Here is a 17,887-nt window from a genome sequence, read left to right as displayed (position 1 = left end):
TTGGCATTCATCCATTTGGCTTTATTTCGCTCAGTTCGTATAGCTCCGTTCCCTTTTGTATGCAGGAAAGTTTATTTTTAGATGCAATCGAGATTCCTCTGGTAGAGACATCACATACACTATGCATGCATTCAAAACTCAACTTATGCTTCATTCAGAAATCAACTTGGAATGTGTTAAAAAAAATCAGCAGGGATGTGTCTCAAAATCATATGAATAATTGATGGACCAACGTGTGCTGGATGCTAGGCACTTTGTGAAACAAGGTTTTTTCCCCTCAAGAATATGAGAGTTAATGCAGATGAGTAGAAACATAAGTTAATTCAGATGAGCAGGAATAGGAACTCTGTAATGTTCAAATACAGTAGTAGTGTTGAGCTGCTCGACATGGTCACATTGATTAAATACCTAGGCATATTGTTGCAAAGTACGGTAGTCCATCAAAGGCAAAATAATGAATCACAGATTTACTCAGATGTCTTGTCAGTATTCTACCGAAAGAAAATTAAAAGAAGTACGTAAATAAGTAGCCAGGTGTAAGTTGTTAATTAGCAAGGCACTCTAGTTCTACAGCTGTACTAGGATCTAACTTGTCACATGACAGTCATGACCCGATTCTAAATAGTGCACATTGTTCCCTTGCAGTGTGACCACAAAAACTGATCACTAAGAGTAATCACAGAAAATATTTTTGTGGGAAGCCACAAGAATTTGCATTAATGCCATTAAATTTAGTGGCAATAAGAACAAGGAAGGTGTTATAACTCCGATAGAGAAGTCGACGGGAGACGCAAGCAAACACTGACAAGCAGAAGTTAAAAGATAATGGCATGCCAATTACGGGAGCAAGGACACAATGCCAAGTGGAGCAGGAGTCAAGTAAATGCCCAAAAACAAAGTAAAATGCACACAGCAAATATTTCATTGATGTCAGAGGTAAATGTGTTTGATACGGAAATTTCTGTGAAATTACGAACATTACATGGAAACACCATCTTGGCAAAAAATTTACAGCTTAACTGGGCTTCCAGGCTAGCACAGAAACTTGAGAAAAACTGTTCTACCTAAGGGATTTGATTTTAAAATGTGCCAGAATGAGCAAATCATCTCATTTGGATGAGAAAACATATCTTCAAAAAAGCACATTGTTGTTGTGGTTGTTAACATGAAAACTCGTTTAATGCAGCTCTCCGCATGATTCTACCCTATGCATGCCTCTGCATCTCTGTGTAACTGCTGCAACCTACATCTATTTCAACCTGCTTACTGCAGTCTGACCTTTGTGTCCCTCTACAATTATCACTCCCCCCTCCCAAACGTCTCTCCTTTACCAAACTGACAATGCCTCAGGAAGTGTCCTAGCAACTGAACCATTCTTTTAGTCAAGTTGTGCAATACATTTCTTTTCTCCCCAATTCAATTCAATACCTTATTAGTTATTCAATCTACCCATCTAATTTTCAGCATTCTTCGATGCATCACATTTCAAAAGCCTCTATTCTCTTCTCTTCTCTCTCTTCTGAACTACCCATTCTCCAAGTTTCACTTCTGTACAAGGCTACACTCTAAAGACATACCTTCAGAAAAGACTTCGTAACAGTGGCAGACTAATGGGAGGAGGAGAGAGGGTGGGGGGGATGTGCCCCAGGCCTCTAACCCTAGGGGGCCTCCAAATCTCGAGGCCCCCCCAGCACTAGACAATTTTTAGTCAAATCCCAAACGAGGCCAAAATCTGTTCAGTAATATATATACGCACAGAATAGAAAAATAGGTACCTACTTACCTATGATCACACTGTGGCAATTGTTACTGGAGGTGTACAAAATTTTTATAATCTTGATAAAACACTGCACAGAACTTAAAAACTGTAATGATAACCAGTTGTCTGCTGGATGCAATTATTCTACATGAAATGTTTTTTGATATTGATGTACACAAGTGTACTATAAGTACAGCTTAAAAATATGTGCATGAGTTATTGACGAGACCAAGAAATGGAGAAGTATTTTATATTGCCTTTTACATATTACAGTATTTTTAAGACCAGAAATACCTTGCGTTCTGCAGTTATGAAGATATTTCATTGGAAAATAGAGAAAATTTCTTAGAACTGGTGCCTGTGATGGCAAAAGATGATCTAGTATTGAAAATGCATTGTTTAAAACTTGAGGAGTCTGCTGGTGGGACAAAGAGATTACCTTCTTATTCCTCAAAAGGTATACAAAAGAATTTATTTTTAATTTGGGTTAATATGTTAAGGAAAAATTTATTGGAGATATAAAAGAAGACTATATAATACAGAATAATTTTTGACAGCAGTCTACATGAAAGCAGTAGAACAGATCAAATGAGCACAACAATTATAGATGTCCACATGGAAAGTAACATTGTGGGAGTTCGAGATCCCTTCTCAATTTTACCCCCCCCCCCCCTCCCCCAAATGTTTGGGGAGTTCATGCATTCTCATGCATTCCCTCTAGCTCCACCTCTTTGGAGCTGTAGAGAAGTTACATTCATTCTTCTCATTTTCTACATGCAGATGGGAATTACTTGTAGAAAAAATAATAACAAGTTTGAAATGATTATCTGATACTCACTGGAACACTCATTACAATTTAGTTAAAGTCATAAAAGAAAATCTGAAAACAACTGTGAGCACTTTGGAAGATATGCATGACCCATGTCAAGCCTCGACATTGGATCTGCAGCAAGCTTGCTCTTTCCAGCTACATGCAATTTTACCTTTCTGCCTGACATCAACTGTCAGCAGAAGATACTGAAGAAAATAGATTTTGCTCAACAGTATCTACAGGCTCCAAAAATGATTTTCAAAATCATCTTACCACATTAAAATCCTGAATGAATTTTTAGCGATGGAACAAACTACAATTATAGGCAATGCTTTTACTTTGGACACTAAAAAAATGCAATGATGTGGACATTAACATTGATCGATCGGGAAGTGGAGCATAAATAAATCAATGTCAGGTGCACTAGCTCATGATACTGGATTATCTATTCAAGAAGTTGTTCATTGGTCAATGTTTGTATGTTCAGACCGAATTATACACGAACTAGCAAACCTGGCAACGCTTCACTATTGCTCAATATGTATGGAAATTTCATATATATCCTAATCTCCTTCTTCCTCTTCTCTCTGTCCATCTCCTCTTCCTCCTCCACCTCCGCCGCCTCCTCCTCCTCCTCCCCCCCCTGTCTGTCTCCTCACTCTGTCCTCCTCCTCCTCTGCCTCTCTCTGTCAATTTCCTCCTCCCCCTCTCTATATCCATGTTCTCTAACCCCCTCTCTGAGCTGGAACCTTGTTTATTGTTTTTGCCATCGAACTTCTGATTGTGAATTGAAGTTGTTTAAAGTGAATGGGTAAATCAGTAGGTATTATTGTTATATGGGGTATGAGAGAGCTCTCCTGCTGTTGGATCTGTGAGGACAGTAGCTTTAATGAAAGTATTTCACATAGTTTCATTCAGCAAACGAGTAGGATCACGAAGTTTCAGATGACTCATATTCCATAATAGTATTCTAATCACAAGTCAACAAGCTATAAGTACAACTTTCCTGTTTTTTTGTTAAATCAACTGCAAGGAAGAAACCAAAATAGCACAGAGCTTTGTGTATAATTTTTTGTTTAAAATTATATATAAGGAGAAAGAACATATATAAGAGAAACAATTTGCCTAATAAGTTTAATGCCCTGCTATTGCAGTTATAACTGACTGAAAGAAAGAAAACAGAACCACATATTTTCACAGCAAAGCACAGCACAGCATTTTCTTTCTCGCACTCAGTTTTAACAGAAAACTTGTACAGTGTTGTTTACAACAATATTTAGCCTACATCTGTCTGAATATTTATTAAAGTAACATATAGGCTATATCTGTTCTAATATTTATTAGAATATCGTGAAAACATTTGAAGTAAATCAGCCAAGCTTTTCAAGATTTTTGTTTACAATGTTAAACGGCGACTTGCCTTTATGTAGTCGTATGGTAGTCTATGTCCGCCCGAACATTGAGTTATTGCATAAAAATCTGAAGTTAAGTGGTCAAGAGCTTTTCGAATCTTTTGCTAATGACATTAAATGATAACTTGTCCTCATATAGTAGTACAGATTGTCACAATGATACATGGCCATGCAAGAAATCAACTAAATTTTCCAAGCTATTGAAACAAATTTATGCTTGAAGCTTCCGATGATATGACACTTCGACTGTCACAATTTCATCAGTAAACTGTCAAAGTTTTCATAATAAAGTTCATGAATTTACTGCCCTCCAGGAAAGTTCTCACACTCAAATTATCCTTGTGACTGAGAGCTGGTTGAAACTCGAAGTGGAAAGCTCCGAGATATTTAGCGAGTTGTGGAACATATATCGGAAAGGCAGATTAGGTGACGAGAGAACACAGACCTGAAACAGGTTTTATGGTCACTAAGAACAGAAACATGCGGTGATGCACTTTGAACCAATCAATGAACAGATGTCCATGCTAAGATTAACGGGAAAATTTTCAACATAACAATGATAAATGTACATGCATCCACAGAGGAGGCAGATGAACAACAGAAGGATGAGTTTTGTAGCAACATACAGCAGTTGTATGATCAGGCTCCCAAACATAGTGTTAAGATAATAATAGTAGACTTGAATGTGAAAATAGGCAAAGAAGAGGCCTATCAGCCAATTATAGGAAGACATTGCCTCCATGAAATATGAAATAACGACAGACTTACGGTTGTAGATTTTGCTGTAAACAAAAACATAATTTACGATAACGTTGAAGCTGAAGAATTGGTATTCTTGCTTACTAGCCAGATATGCTGACCATTACACCACCACAGCATTATGGTCAACATAGCTGTACGAACTACCCAAGTCAAATACCCTCCCCAACACAAACTCCAATTCACATCTCCCCTTATATTGCCACTGTTACCAGGGCTCTCTCACATTACAATAGCACCCCAGCATTGGACATAATGGGGAAGTGCTGTACTACATGTGATTGAATAGATCTGAAATTAAATGTTCTCCGAGACATTTAAGAATCTAATTCATCTACGATAACGTTGGAAGCTGAAGAAGTGAATTAAAATTTGTGTTGTGGCCGGGACTCAAACCCGGGTCTTCTTGCTTACTAGGCAGATATGCTGACCATTACACATTCGTGCAGCTATTGCAGCTATGTTGACCATAATGCTGTGGAACAGCACTTCCCCATTACGCCAATGCTGGGGTGCTATTCCAATGTCAGAGAGCCCTGGTGATAGTTACAATACAAGGGGAGATGTGAATTGTGGTTTGTGTTGGGGAGGGTATTTGACTTGGGTAGTTTGTGCAGCTATGTTGACCAGCTATGTTGACCATAATACCGTGGTGGTGTAATGGTCAGCACGTCTGCCTAGTAAGCAAGAAGACCCGGGTTTGAGTCCTGGCTGCAGCACGAATTTTAATTCACTTGTTCAGCTTCCAACGTTATCATAGATAAATTAGAGACTTAAATTTCTCAGGGGAAATTTAATTTAAGAAAAATATACTTGTCATCAGTACATTTCTCACACAAAAAGATACACAGAGGAACATGGGTGTTGCCAGATGGACAAACTAGAATTCAGATAGACCATATACTGATTGTTGGGAGATGCAAATCGAACATAATGGAAGTCAGGAGCCAACAAGGCACTGACTGCAATTCAGATCATCATCTAGTGAGAATGAAGTCTTGGCAAAGGATCTCACTATTGAGTAAACAAAAAGGCCACAAACAAAAAAGTTTTGGCATTAAGAAATTGAAGTTTGAAGGAATGCGGAGAGCATATCAGATGAAAGTACAAGAGGGGGCTAAGGACAATACCAACACTTCAAAATAATATACAGAAATAATGTGGAAACTTAAGACTGCAACTCTCAAAGCACCTGGAGAGGTTCTGGGATACGTTCGGACTCAAAGGATGGTGGATTGGTTTGATGGTAAAACCACGAACTTCTTGCAAACTCCTATTCATTAGACACAATATTCTTACAGTTTATACCATGAATATACTAGAAACTATAATGCTAGTGAAAGAAGACACCAAGATCACAACAAGAAACATGTAAATTCACAACTATGAAACAAGGCATAGAAAAGATTTTCATACGGTTAACAGATGATTAACTTTAACAGGGAAGAGCCCCTATGTCCAAGGAGCTATTTATAACAACTTGTTACCAAATGAAGTTAAGATATTGACAGGGGACACTTTTAAAAAGTGAGTCAAGCAGTGACTTATTCAAAAATGCCCTTAGAACTTGAATTTATCATGAATTACAATGTAATAAGATGGTGGTGGTGGTTAGTGTTTAACGTCCCGTCGACAACGAGGTCATTAGAGACGGAGCGCAAGCTCGGGTTAGGTAAAGATTGGGAAGGAAATCGGCCGTGCCCTTTCAAAGGAACCATCCCGGCATTTGCCTGAAACGATTTAGGGAAATCACGGAAAACCTAAATCAGCATGGCTGGAGACGGGATTGAACCGTCGTCCTCCCGAATGCGAGTCCAGTGTGCTAACCACTGCGCCACCTCGCTCGGTAATGTAATAAGAAATAATGTAAATTTAAAAAAATGTAATTGTAAAAACATTATACTTAGTTGAAACTGCACATGCATGTAAAATTACGTGTTATGAGCAATAAATTGAACTGAATTGATAAAGAATGTATGAGAGGAACTAAAGAGCATAACACAGCACGAATGAAATTATTTCAGAGAAAAACTAGAGCAAATCTGAATGAATATAATGAGAAGCACCATATAGCTAAGAGGATTTGCCAACAGAAGAAAAGAGCACTAGAAAAGAAACGAATTGGAAGAAACTGAACTGATAGGGGAAGAGAAGCTAATATGTGAAATGTACCAAAAGATTAAAGAAGGAAAGGCTGAGTTTCAAGCCAGAACAAAGATGTGTACGAACAAAGAAGGGAATTTGATATGGAAGAGTAATATAATACTTGACACATGGGCAGAATACTTCCAAGAGTTGCTGAACCAAGAAGTAGAACGATTATAATGAGAAGAACTGGTGGAAATAACTTATTATGGATCAAAGGTCTTACAACTAGAATCCACACTGGAGGAAGTGATACAAGCTTTTAAGACCCTAAAAAACAATAAGGCACCTGGAGATCATATCCAGGCAGAACTTCTCAAATATAGTGGGGAAACAATGTCGAAAGCAATACATGAAGTAATACTGAGCATCTGGCAGGAAGAGAGCATGCCAATGGCGTGGGAAACAGCTATAATGTACTCCAAACATAAAAAAAGAGATAAATTAAACTGCCAGAACTATCAAGGAACCTGTGGCTATCAGAGTGGCTTTAGAAGAAATAGGTATTTTAAACAAGCCTATGATAGCATCTCAAGAGTGGCATTGTGGAATGTAATGGAAGAGGCTGGAATAGCTAAGAAGTTTGTTAAACTTACTGTGACGACCCCAAGTGAAACCAACTGTAAAGTAAAAATACAAGGTGAAATCTCCAGAGAAATGAAGCAAAGAAGGAGCTAAGACGGGGTAACAATATCTCCTCACAACTATTCAACCTCTGCCTAGAAAAAGTCATAAGTCACATAGAGCTAAACAGAGGAGGAACCATTTTTAATTGTTCACTTCAGTAGCTAGCATACACAGACGATGTGGCATTACTCACACAAAACATTACTGTGCTGGCCGATGCCTATCAACAACTGGAGAGAGGTACAAGGGAACTTGGCCTGGTAGTGAAAGTCGAAAAGACCAAATATATGGCAATGACCAACCAATGAAATCTAACAAATAGTTCAAATGGCTGTGAGCACTGTGGGACTTAACTTCTGAGGTCATCAGTCCCCTAGAACTTAGAACTACTTAAACCTAACTAACCTAAGGACATCACACACATCCACGCCCGGGGCAGGATTCGAACCGGCGACCATAGCGGTCGCTCAGTTCCAGACTGTAGCGCCTAGAACCGCTCGGCCGAAACCTAACAAATCTCAGTATAGACGACAAGGAGTATGAAAGGTTGAGAGATTTCGAGTACCTTGGATTGACTATCACAAAGAGAAATGACATTGGCAGCAATGTGGAAGCTAAAATAGTAGGACCAAACCGGCACTACTCTGCTGCACTACCCATGCTTATGAGCTCGCTTCTATCACAAAAATCTAAAATTCTCATTTACAGTACAATAAGATGAGTTGATAAATACAATACTGAAGTGTGGATCATGACTGCAAATGAGGACAAGATCCTTAACATTTGGGAAAGAAAGTTCTGCTTAAGCTATATGGCCCAATATACGATTACAAAGGTTGGCGCACCTGTCTGAATGCGGAACTAGAACAACTTTTTGAAGAACCTGACATTGCCACCACCATTAAAATAAGGAGACTGCAATGGGCAGGACAAGTGGTTGGACTGGAGGAAGACAGAATATGTAAGAGGATTTTTTATGGCAAGGCTGGAGGCAGACGATGGAAGGGACATCCCAGAAAGAGATGGGTGGATAGAATTGAAGAAGACATGAAAGAGCTAAGTGTCAGAGGATGGATGCAAAAAGCCATGGGCTGGATAGAATGGCACGATATTGTGATGCAGGCCAAGGACCTTCAAGGGCTGTAGAGCAGAGGGGTGAGCGAGTGAGTAATTAATCTTAACTGTCTAAGGTCTTTGCCTCATTATTTATGTCAAGTAACCTCTCCCTTATCTCTATAGGTCTCCTGAGTTACTCTACTGGGCTCCTGTGGTCCACGCACATGACTTTTTCACGATTGGCTGCCCAAGTTGGCTCCAGTGGCCCAACAAGTGTGGCCTTTGTGGATTCTTGTGGCACACCCAAAGTTCCATCTTTACTCTACCTAATTCTAAATACTGTTCACAGGACTAGTCTTTTAGCTAAGGACACAACACGCTGGGGTGGGGGGGTGGGGGGTGGGGGGTGGGGAGAGAGAGAGAGAGAGAGAGAGAGAGAGAGAGAGAGAGAGAGAGAGAGAGAGAGAGAGAGAGAGAGAGAGGTGTTACACAGCTGACAAATCCGAACATCAGTGCTCCAAATTTACTGTTTTCTTTGTACACAGATAAACAGCAAGGAAACTGTGTGGCTGGTGACAATTAGCAGATTAACGTCCATGATTTAATAATCCCTAAGGAACCAGAAATCACATTACTGATACATCTAAATATAAAGCAAAATAAAACTCACATAAAACAAACATGTTTAAGATGTGACATAATAAGAAATCATTTGAAAATTTAAAATAATTCCTCAATTTCACTAAAATTGTGTAAACAAATATTGTAATCCCTTTAGGAAGTATTTTTTGGTTAAAACATGAAACTATTATTTTTCTGTCACACACTTTCATCCGCCATTAATATAATGGGTAAAATAACAATAAAACGGTTAATGTAAATCTTAACTTGCATTCAAGTATTTTCCCAGTATTATTGTCAAGTCACAAAAACTAAGCTTCACAGTGATTTGTAATAACCATAGCCACAGATATTTCTTTTTATATTTACTGTATTTCACATACCCCATTTCAGTAATTACCTCTTACACTGTGACTGATATCTCCATCATGAACTACAAAGCAGAAGCACTGTAAACATATGAATGCTTATCAAGTTTTCCATCAGTCTGACATATGTCAAGAATTACATATTCACATTATTCTGGAAAGCAGTATTTCACACAATAAACAATGTCAAAAAGTAATAACTAGCAGACCATAACATGACACTACTGTGCCGAGTGGAAACATCTGGTTGCACAGTAAGTGTTTCAAATTTCTTAATATTTCACAGTTCAAAATTAATTTCTACTTCTCTCTCTATCCAAACTGCAAACAATAAATCTCTGCTCAGTATAATGAGGGTAGACAACACCATAACATATAAGGGAAGTACTGGATAGTAAATCATTTTAGGAAGGATTTCTGCTAAGAATATCTCACATAAACAAGAAGTTTTATGATTATGAAGTCAGAAACGTATGCTACCATTTTCATCTCTAACACGAATATCAGGTACTATTTATCTTTTAAAGAGTTTGAATTTTAATTTTAATGATAAATAATTGTGCAAGTCACAGTTTAGAATGCTATTATTTATTTATTTCATGTTAAAAGCAACAAATAAGGACATAAAACCAATAACCAATATAAAATGTTACTCCCTATATACAAGTAAACATTCAGGCTGTATCCTAAAGAGATCAACAGAAGCCAAAAAAATTGTGCCTTCTATGGAATCTACAATAATAATACTGAAACAACATAATGGACATTTGGGGCCAATGGAATAATGTCATGAATGGAAGCAGTTTATGTCCAACATAACATATTTTACACTGCTTGGAGCAAAGTTATGTTTCTTATTTCCTTATTATTGCCAGATATTATGATTATATATTACACTGACGTATAGATGCAAGTACAAACTTACAACTGGCATCTAGTGCCTTGCTGAACATTTTGCAAGGTATAAGCGGTTCCTTCAGTTCTCGAAAAAAGAGTTTCAGTGCTCCTGTGAGAACATGCACATCTTCCTCCTCCTCCAAAGCTTTGTAGTTATCTTGATTGACCTGTCAAGTAGAACAGATAATGTAAACATTACATCATTAGGTATGAAAACATTCACTCCTTCAGATTTAATCTCCAAATGATAATATAGTATACAGAGAAAAGAGTTGCGTAACTCAAAACTGAAGACATGTTGAAAATTACAAGGCATAGTTGGAGGGGAGTGGTGGGAGGAAAATACATGAACTTCATGCTATTCTGCAAGCAATTATGTCACTATAGTAAATTTACTGTGTAACATTATGTTAGGAGTCAACTTTGTTAGCTGTCACTAGAGGTCTGCATCTGGAATTTACGCTCACTTGATTTTTGCTCGGCCCATGTAGTTTTGCAAAAGTCCAACAGATAGCAATACAGCTGCTTTGCATGAAGGGAGTAACTGCACTTAGCTTCTTCGCACTCATTTGAGTACTGCATGCTGGAATGGCCTGACCATCTTTTTAGACTGCCATTCAGTTGGCCCTGGAGGATAATGACATTGAATGTGGTCCAAATGACAGTGTGAAATTGAATCTTTATTCAAAAGAACATACTCTGAGTGTGAAAGACAGTGTTTGTACCCATTTGAGATAGATTCTCACTAGTGAAACATGGATGGAAATCACACCAGCTACATCTCTATGGCAGGAACTCTGCCCTCCCGATGTGAAGATCCACCACTACACATCTGAAGGCATTTGTCTGTAGAACGAGAAGAAGTGTAAGTTCTAAAGCATTGCCAGTTTCAGTGAAAGGTATGGGATCTAAAAGAGAGAATAGAAATGTGTGCCATGGATCTTCCACCATTTTATTAATATCAGATAAAGTATTTTATGCTTTATGTCAGGAACTTGTATATGTCAGTTCATATTTGGGACTTGTGAACTATCTCCAACATTTTGCTTCATCCTTTGACAGTAGCATGAAGCACTGAAAGGCAAGCCAATGAAATATGGGTAAGTATGATGCCCAGCATTGGCCAGGCCATACACGTAGCAGTAAGGGCATGTACAGTGGATATGTGGATTGATATACACTCCTGGAAATTGAAATAAGAACACCGTGAATTCATTGTCCCAGGAAGGGGAAACTTTATTGACACATTCCTGGGGTCAGATACATCACATGATCACACTGACAGAACCACAGGCACATAGACACAGGCAACAGAGCATGCACAATGTCGGCACTAGTACAGTGTATATCCACCTTTCGCAGCAATGCAGGCTGCTATTCTCCCATGGAGACGATCGTAGAGATGCTGGATGTAGTCCTGTGGAACGGCTTGCCATGCCATTTCCACCTGGCGCCTCAGTTGGACCAGCGTTCGTGCTGGACGTGCAGACCGCGCGAGACGACGCTTCATCCAGTCCCAAACATGCTCAATGGGGGACAGATCCGAAGATCTTGCTGGCCAGGGTAGTTGACTTACACCTTCTAGAGCACGTTGGGTGGCACGGGATACATACGGACGTGCATTGTCCTGTTGGAACAGCAAGTTCCCTTGCCGGTCTAGGAATGGTAGAACGATGGGTTCGATGACGGTTTGGATGTACCGTGCACTATTCAGTGTCCCCTCGACGATCACCAGTGGTGTACGGCCAGTGTAGGAGATCGCTCCCCACACCATGATGCCGGGTGTTGGCCCTGTGTGCCTCGGTCGTATGCAGTCCTGATTGTGGCGCTCACCTGCACGGCGCCAAACACGCATACGACCATCATTGGCACCAAGGCAGAAGCGACTCTCATCGCTGAAGACGACACGTCTCCATTCGACCCTCCATTCACGCCTGTCGCGACACCACTGGAGGCGGGCTGCACGATGTTGGGGCGTGAGCGGAAGACGGCCTAACGGTGTGCGCGACCGTAGCCCAGCTTCATGGAGACGGTTGCGAATGGTCCTCGCCGATACCCCAGGAGCAACAGTGTCCCTAATTTGCTGGGAAGTAGCGGTGCGGTCCCCTACGGCACTGCGTAGGATCCTACGGTCTTGGCGTGCATCCGTGCGTCGCTGCGGTCCGGTCCCAGGTCGATGGGCACGTGCACCTTCCGCCGACCACTGGCGACAACATCGATGTACTGTGGAGACCTCACGCCCCACGTGTTGAGCAATTCGGCGGTACGTCCACCCGGCCTCCCGCATGCCCACTATACGCCCTCGCTCAGAGTCCGTCAACTGCACATACGGTTCACGTCCACGCTGTCGCGGCATGCTACCAGTGTTAAAGACTGCGATGGAGCTCTGTATGCCACGGCAAACTGGCTGACACTGACGGCGGCGGTGCACAAATGCTGCGCAGCTAGCGCCATTCGACGGCCAACACCGCGGTTCCTGGTGTGTCCGCTGTGCCGTGCGTGTGATCATTGCTTGTACAGCTCTCTCGCAGTGTCCGGAGCAAGTATGGTGGGTCTGACACACCGGTGTCAATGTGTTCTTTTTTCCATTTCCAGGAGTGTACATCACAAAACATGTTGGAAATATGGTATCAGTGAAATGTACTTCACTCATATGAAAAAAATTGGTGGATATTTATTAAGAACTACACTGAGGACACATAATTAAACTTAACAGTAAATCCCCAGCATATTATGAAGATATCATTTGTCACATACTGAGGCACTAATATATGCAAGGCATTGCAAATCTTTCAGCATTATGCACGTACTGCACATTTTGAACACAGCCCTGAGACATATTTTCAATTATGGTTATTTGAAAAATGAAGTTGCAGTGCTTTATCAGATGACTTATGCTGCTAAGGATACAGACAGACTGTTTCAGAAAGAACACTGGTGACACAAATTCAGTACAGATAAGCTTGAAGCAAGAAACAGAGTAGGTGGAACAGCTTGTTTAGAATAGTACAGTCTGTAGTTTGGCAGTTTGATAAAATCCTGGAAATGTTGGTGGAGAAGGACATCTCTGAAAAAAATTACTGGTTACAACAGCAACACTAAAAAAAAAAGCAGCAGCTCCTGACATTTCAGACCAATACAAAATTGCAACAGAAGTGGTTGAAGGCGAGATCTTTCCTGTAACAGTCTGTATTGTTAGGAAAGTCATTTAACGCAGGGCCTGAAGATACAGATGTACATTTAAATTATTGCGGATCCAGTTTTTCTGTTTAATACATGCTACATCACCAGCAAATGAAAATTGAACCAAATTGCAGAATACCCATTTCAGTGACACTGGTACGTTGGCAGTACAGTAGAACTGTCATACAATCTTCTTGTATCTGTAAATACTATAGGTGATGAAAGAGTGCTATCTCCATCTCACAGATGAGAAAGTCAAAATTTGGAGGTTGCTCTTTCTCACAGACACAATACATTAAATACTGTGCATCAAATCTGTGATGAAATACCAATTCCCGGCAACCTAAAAAAAATCTAATATGACAATAATATCTTATGCCTTTTTTTCTTTATTTAGTGCTGCCAAAAGAGTCAGCTCTGTTCACCAGCAAAAAATATAATAATAATAATAACAGTAAAATGTAGTCTCTGTTTTTTATAGTGAGCAGACTGTGGGCCACATCAGGCTCAATCTATCGATGAACTTGACTCGTATTTAGACCAAATGGATGGCACTGACAAAGATGATCCACTTGAGTGGTGGGAGCATAAAAGTAGTCTTTTCCCAATTAAGCTAATTTTGCGAGATGACTGTTTTTGTTTTAACCTCACATGCAGTTAGGAAAGACCTTCAGTCAGCAAGTAACCTTATCTCAGACAAATAAAGCAGAATACATCTGAAACCAGCCAACAATATCGTGAAAATTCTTTGTAATTACAGCACTAACAGAGAAAAATTTGGAGACAATTTTTTCCTCTTACATTTATAATTCGTTAGGTGGTAAAATTCATGTATGTGACTTTGAATCACTAGAGCAGATAGTCCTATAAAACACAGTAATGTGATTATTCAGTCTAAGACTGAGGATAATAACAAAAGCTGGTAGTAACTTAGTTTTTTTGTCAAACTGTTTCCAAATTTTTGTTATTGTATAAAGCACATTATTTCCTCTTATGGATCTCTGTGATCTTGCGATAAAACATTACCATTCAGGAATATATGTCTAAGATATAACAAAATTTATGTGAGTGTAGTTCCATCAGGTGGTGGAGTAAAGAAGCAACAACAGCCTACAGACACACATGGTGTGCACACCAGATAGAGCAGCCTCTTCCCTCCCCACAACGCTTCATTTAACCACAAGATGTCCATTCCAAGCATAGGCACACACTTATGCAGTGCGTGAGTGTGGTGCACTTGAGCAAGTATGACCAAGCAAATGTCCAATTCGCAGACCTCTAGTTGCCACACTTAAACAGCCAAAAACCCACTACTAATGTCAATTTTTTTTAAAGAACCAGGCTCTACAATCAGTGAGCTTGTGCAAGCACATTAAGCATCTATCATTCAATAGACATTCTTACAGGCCATGAGGCTATTTTAATAAAGACACTTTTGTAGCAGGCTGGTGAATGCTGTCAACTTCAGTTCAGATTTGTCATCTCATTCAATGCCTTCAAAATACCTAAGATTTGGAACCAGGTACACGGTCAAACTAGCAGTTTCTTGCACATCTGCAATAAACTCAGCTGCAGATTCCCTAGCTCATGTTCCAGAACAGAATGTCAAACTATGTCCCTGTGTGTGTGTGTGGGGGGGGGGGGGGGGGGGGGGGCAACAGCTATTGGATAAAATTATCTTCCGTTTTCTTGAACCATTAGATTTACATGGTACCTCAAACTTGGATACTTTCTCCAACAGCATTGTCAGAAGCTGACTATTGCAACTAATGCTGAGCTCATAATTGTAACAGTCAGATGAATTACATCCTGGTGACATCTTGCCAGAACCATGGAATTTACAGGTACTACCAGAGGCTATGTTGATGTCTGAATGTAGGGATGTTAGAAGAGCTCCCAATCTCCTTGGAAAGCAACTAGCTTTGTATATTTATGCACCTTAGTGGTAGGGCATAGCTGCTGTTCCAATTAAAGTAGTTGCATAATCTGGTGTCAATGGCTACCTTTGTAAAACTAAGTTGATGCTTACAAAAATATTTTTGTATCACCAAATATAATTCTATGCTCTCCTAGCATTCCCCCTTTACATGATGAAACCACAATTAACTCAACCAATTGCTAAATATAAAATATCTCCAAAGCATTAGCTAAAAGAGCAACACATCATTAGTTATGATGATTAGCGCCTTCCAATGACAAAGAAGGAAATCCTTAAAAATTTGACATAACATTTCAACCTAACACACAAAAATATTGAAAGTTTTGTCACAGTGCCTCTTTACAAAAAGCTATGTTACCATATCATAAGACAATACCTAACTAATCTACTAAGTGAGTGAAATTTCTACTCTAATAAAACACAACCTGTGATTTACAAAATGTAAACATGATTACAGATTATATTACCTTATCAGAAACTTTACAAAATTATGACAACAATGAAATAGGTCACTAATAACTAACAATCTTTTCTGTCATTTTTTGAAGGGGTTTAACAAAAGCATATTATATTTATATGCATCTGTTGTTGTTTAGCCACTTCATTTCAAGATTTGTTGAAGCCCACTATGAGGGGGGATGTTTCTCAATTCTGTAATCTATTTACAAAATTTAGGTGCAACCCCTTACTTAACCACATAGCCAAATCTCTCTCTTTTTGGTTTAATTTCTTCTGTGATCTCACTGTCTCGGAACATTCTCACTTAAACTTCCACGTGATTTTCTGCACCATACAAAGATCTCAGTCTCATACAAGCTTTCATACACCTTAGCACTTAGCCCAGATATTATCATATCTTAATAATAATTCCCAAAAACCCCAAGGAGCTGACTATGAAACACTGTGCCAACTACTCAAGCAGTTTGTGTGAAAGAGGGACAGACAATAAGGGACTGCAAAACGCTTTTAAGCTATAACTTTTCCTGTTACTAGCAACGCAAGAGTGTTTATTTCCTCTACCGTAGCTGATAAGAGCTCGTCTCCCCATGTTTCTCAAGAAGAAAGTAGAACAGCAGAGAGTGCAGCTGGCTTGTCTGGGCTTTCACTTGACATGCTGCAATGAATCCCTATTTCAACTTTACTGCACCATAATTCCTGGAAGATGCCTTGAACCATATGATCTAGGCAGTCTGTGAAAATTTGAAATAATAAATAAGAAAAGGGGGTGAGGAGAAATACTTGGAACTATTTGTAAAGGAAAATAGCCTTGGTTACAAAGTATTTAGTCTAGGAGGGAGAGCAGACTACATTAAAACAATGATAAGCATCTGTCCATTTTCTTTCATTTATGCTTTAAATGTAACAACACATATTAATGACATTCTAGACGTCTTGAAAAAGATGAATTTGGTGATATGGCATCTCCCAGAGTTTATAATCACTCTGTTTACATCTGGTTGGTAAAGTAAATGCTCCAATTACGCAGTTCTCGCTGCCAGATTTTCTCTTCCATAGCCGATTTTTGCTCCCATGTAAATGCAGTCACTTTCGAAATGCACTTGGGTTGTTATGTTCTGTATTATTTTTAAACATTTTTACCTAATCTGGACAAAGTGAGTCTCTGTGCAGTGAAGGGGAAGTAGAAAAACTACACTGAGCATGAAGTTGTCTACCTGTGATATTTAACTGAAGAGAAGCAGCTATAGTGCTGATTAAATCCAAACTCAGAAAGCTGATTTCCAGGCACGTGTGTGTAAAACAGTTGATTGGTAAACTGATATTTGACTGGTCTAGTAAAAAACTTCAGGCCGTAACATACAAACATGACAGCGACATGTGGTTCACAAAGTTCAGTTCTCATCTTCTGGAAGTTACCTATTACATAAACAGAACAGCTGAAAGGCTTTGCTAGTGCAGTGGCAGATTATGTTAAATCAGCTCCAATGGTGCAACAGACACATTTTTCTTCCATTAGCCTTGCTTGGCATTGTTTACAATGAAGCAGATGTGAAAATAGTTACTACTTTTTATTAATAATAATTTTAAACATTTATTGATCCCTTTCATTCAAAAATGATTAAAATTTTATTGTAGTTTACTTAATTAGCCATCAGTTATTTTGTAGATGTGTGTGACATGTTTTTTTCTGACATGGTGCACATGGTTAAGAATCTCATTGCTATGGGTCTGTGGAACAAACTACAAAAAACATAAATACAGTTTTTTTCTTTAAATCAAAATGCACTGGAGTTTTATACACCCCAGTGTCTCTTTTATGCCACCATATAGGAAGTGTGTCACGCCAAGAGT

General features: G+C 39.3%; 1 protein-coding gene across 1 annotated transcript in view; it reads right to left on the bottom strand.

Moving 5' to 3' along the window:
- The window catches only part of LOC124554991 (rho GTPase-activating protein 12-like), a 229,159-nt gene that overhangs the window by 11,678 nt on the left and 199,594 nt on the right, over positions 1-17,887 (bottom strand). The window contains exon 12 of the mRNA XM_047128731.1: positions 10,484-10,622. Within this exon, the coding sequence (XP_046984687.1) occupies positions 10,484-10,622 (139 nt within the window). The remainder of the gene's footprint in view (positions 1-10,483; positions 10,623-17,887) is intronic.

This window comes from Schistocerca americana, chromosome X (assembly GCF_021461395.2).
Source record: "Schistocerca americana isolate TAMUIC-IGC-003095 chromosome X, iqSchAmer2.1, whole genome shotgun sequence".
Lineage (NCBI taxonomy): Eukaryota > Metazoa > Arthropoda > Insecta > Orthoptera > Acrididae > Schistocerca > Schistocerca americana.
Note: the sequence above shows the minus strand (reverse complement) of the source record. Positions and strands in the feature narration are given on the sequence as shown.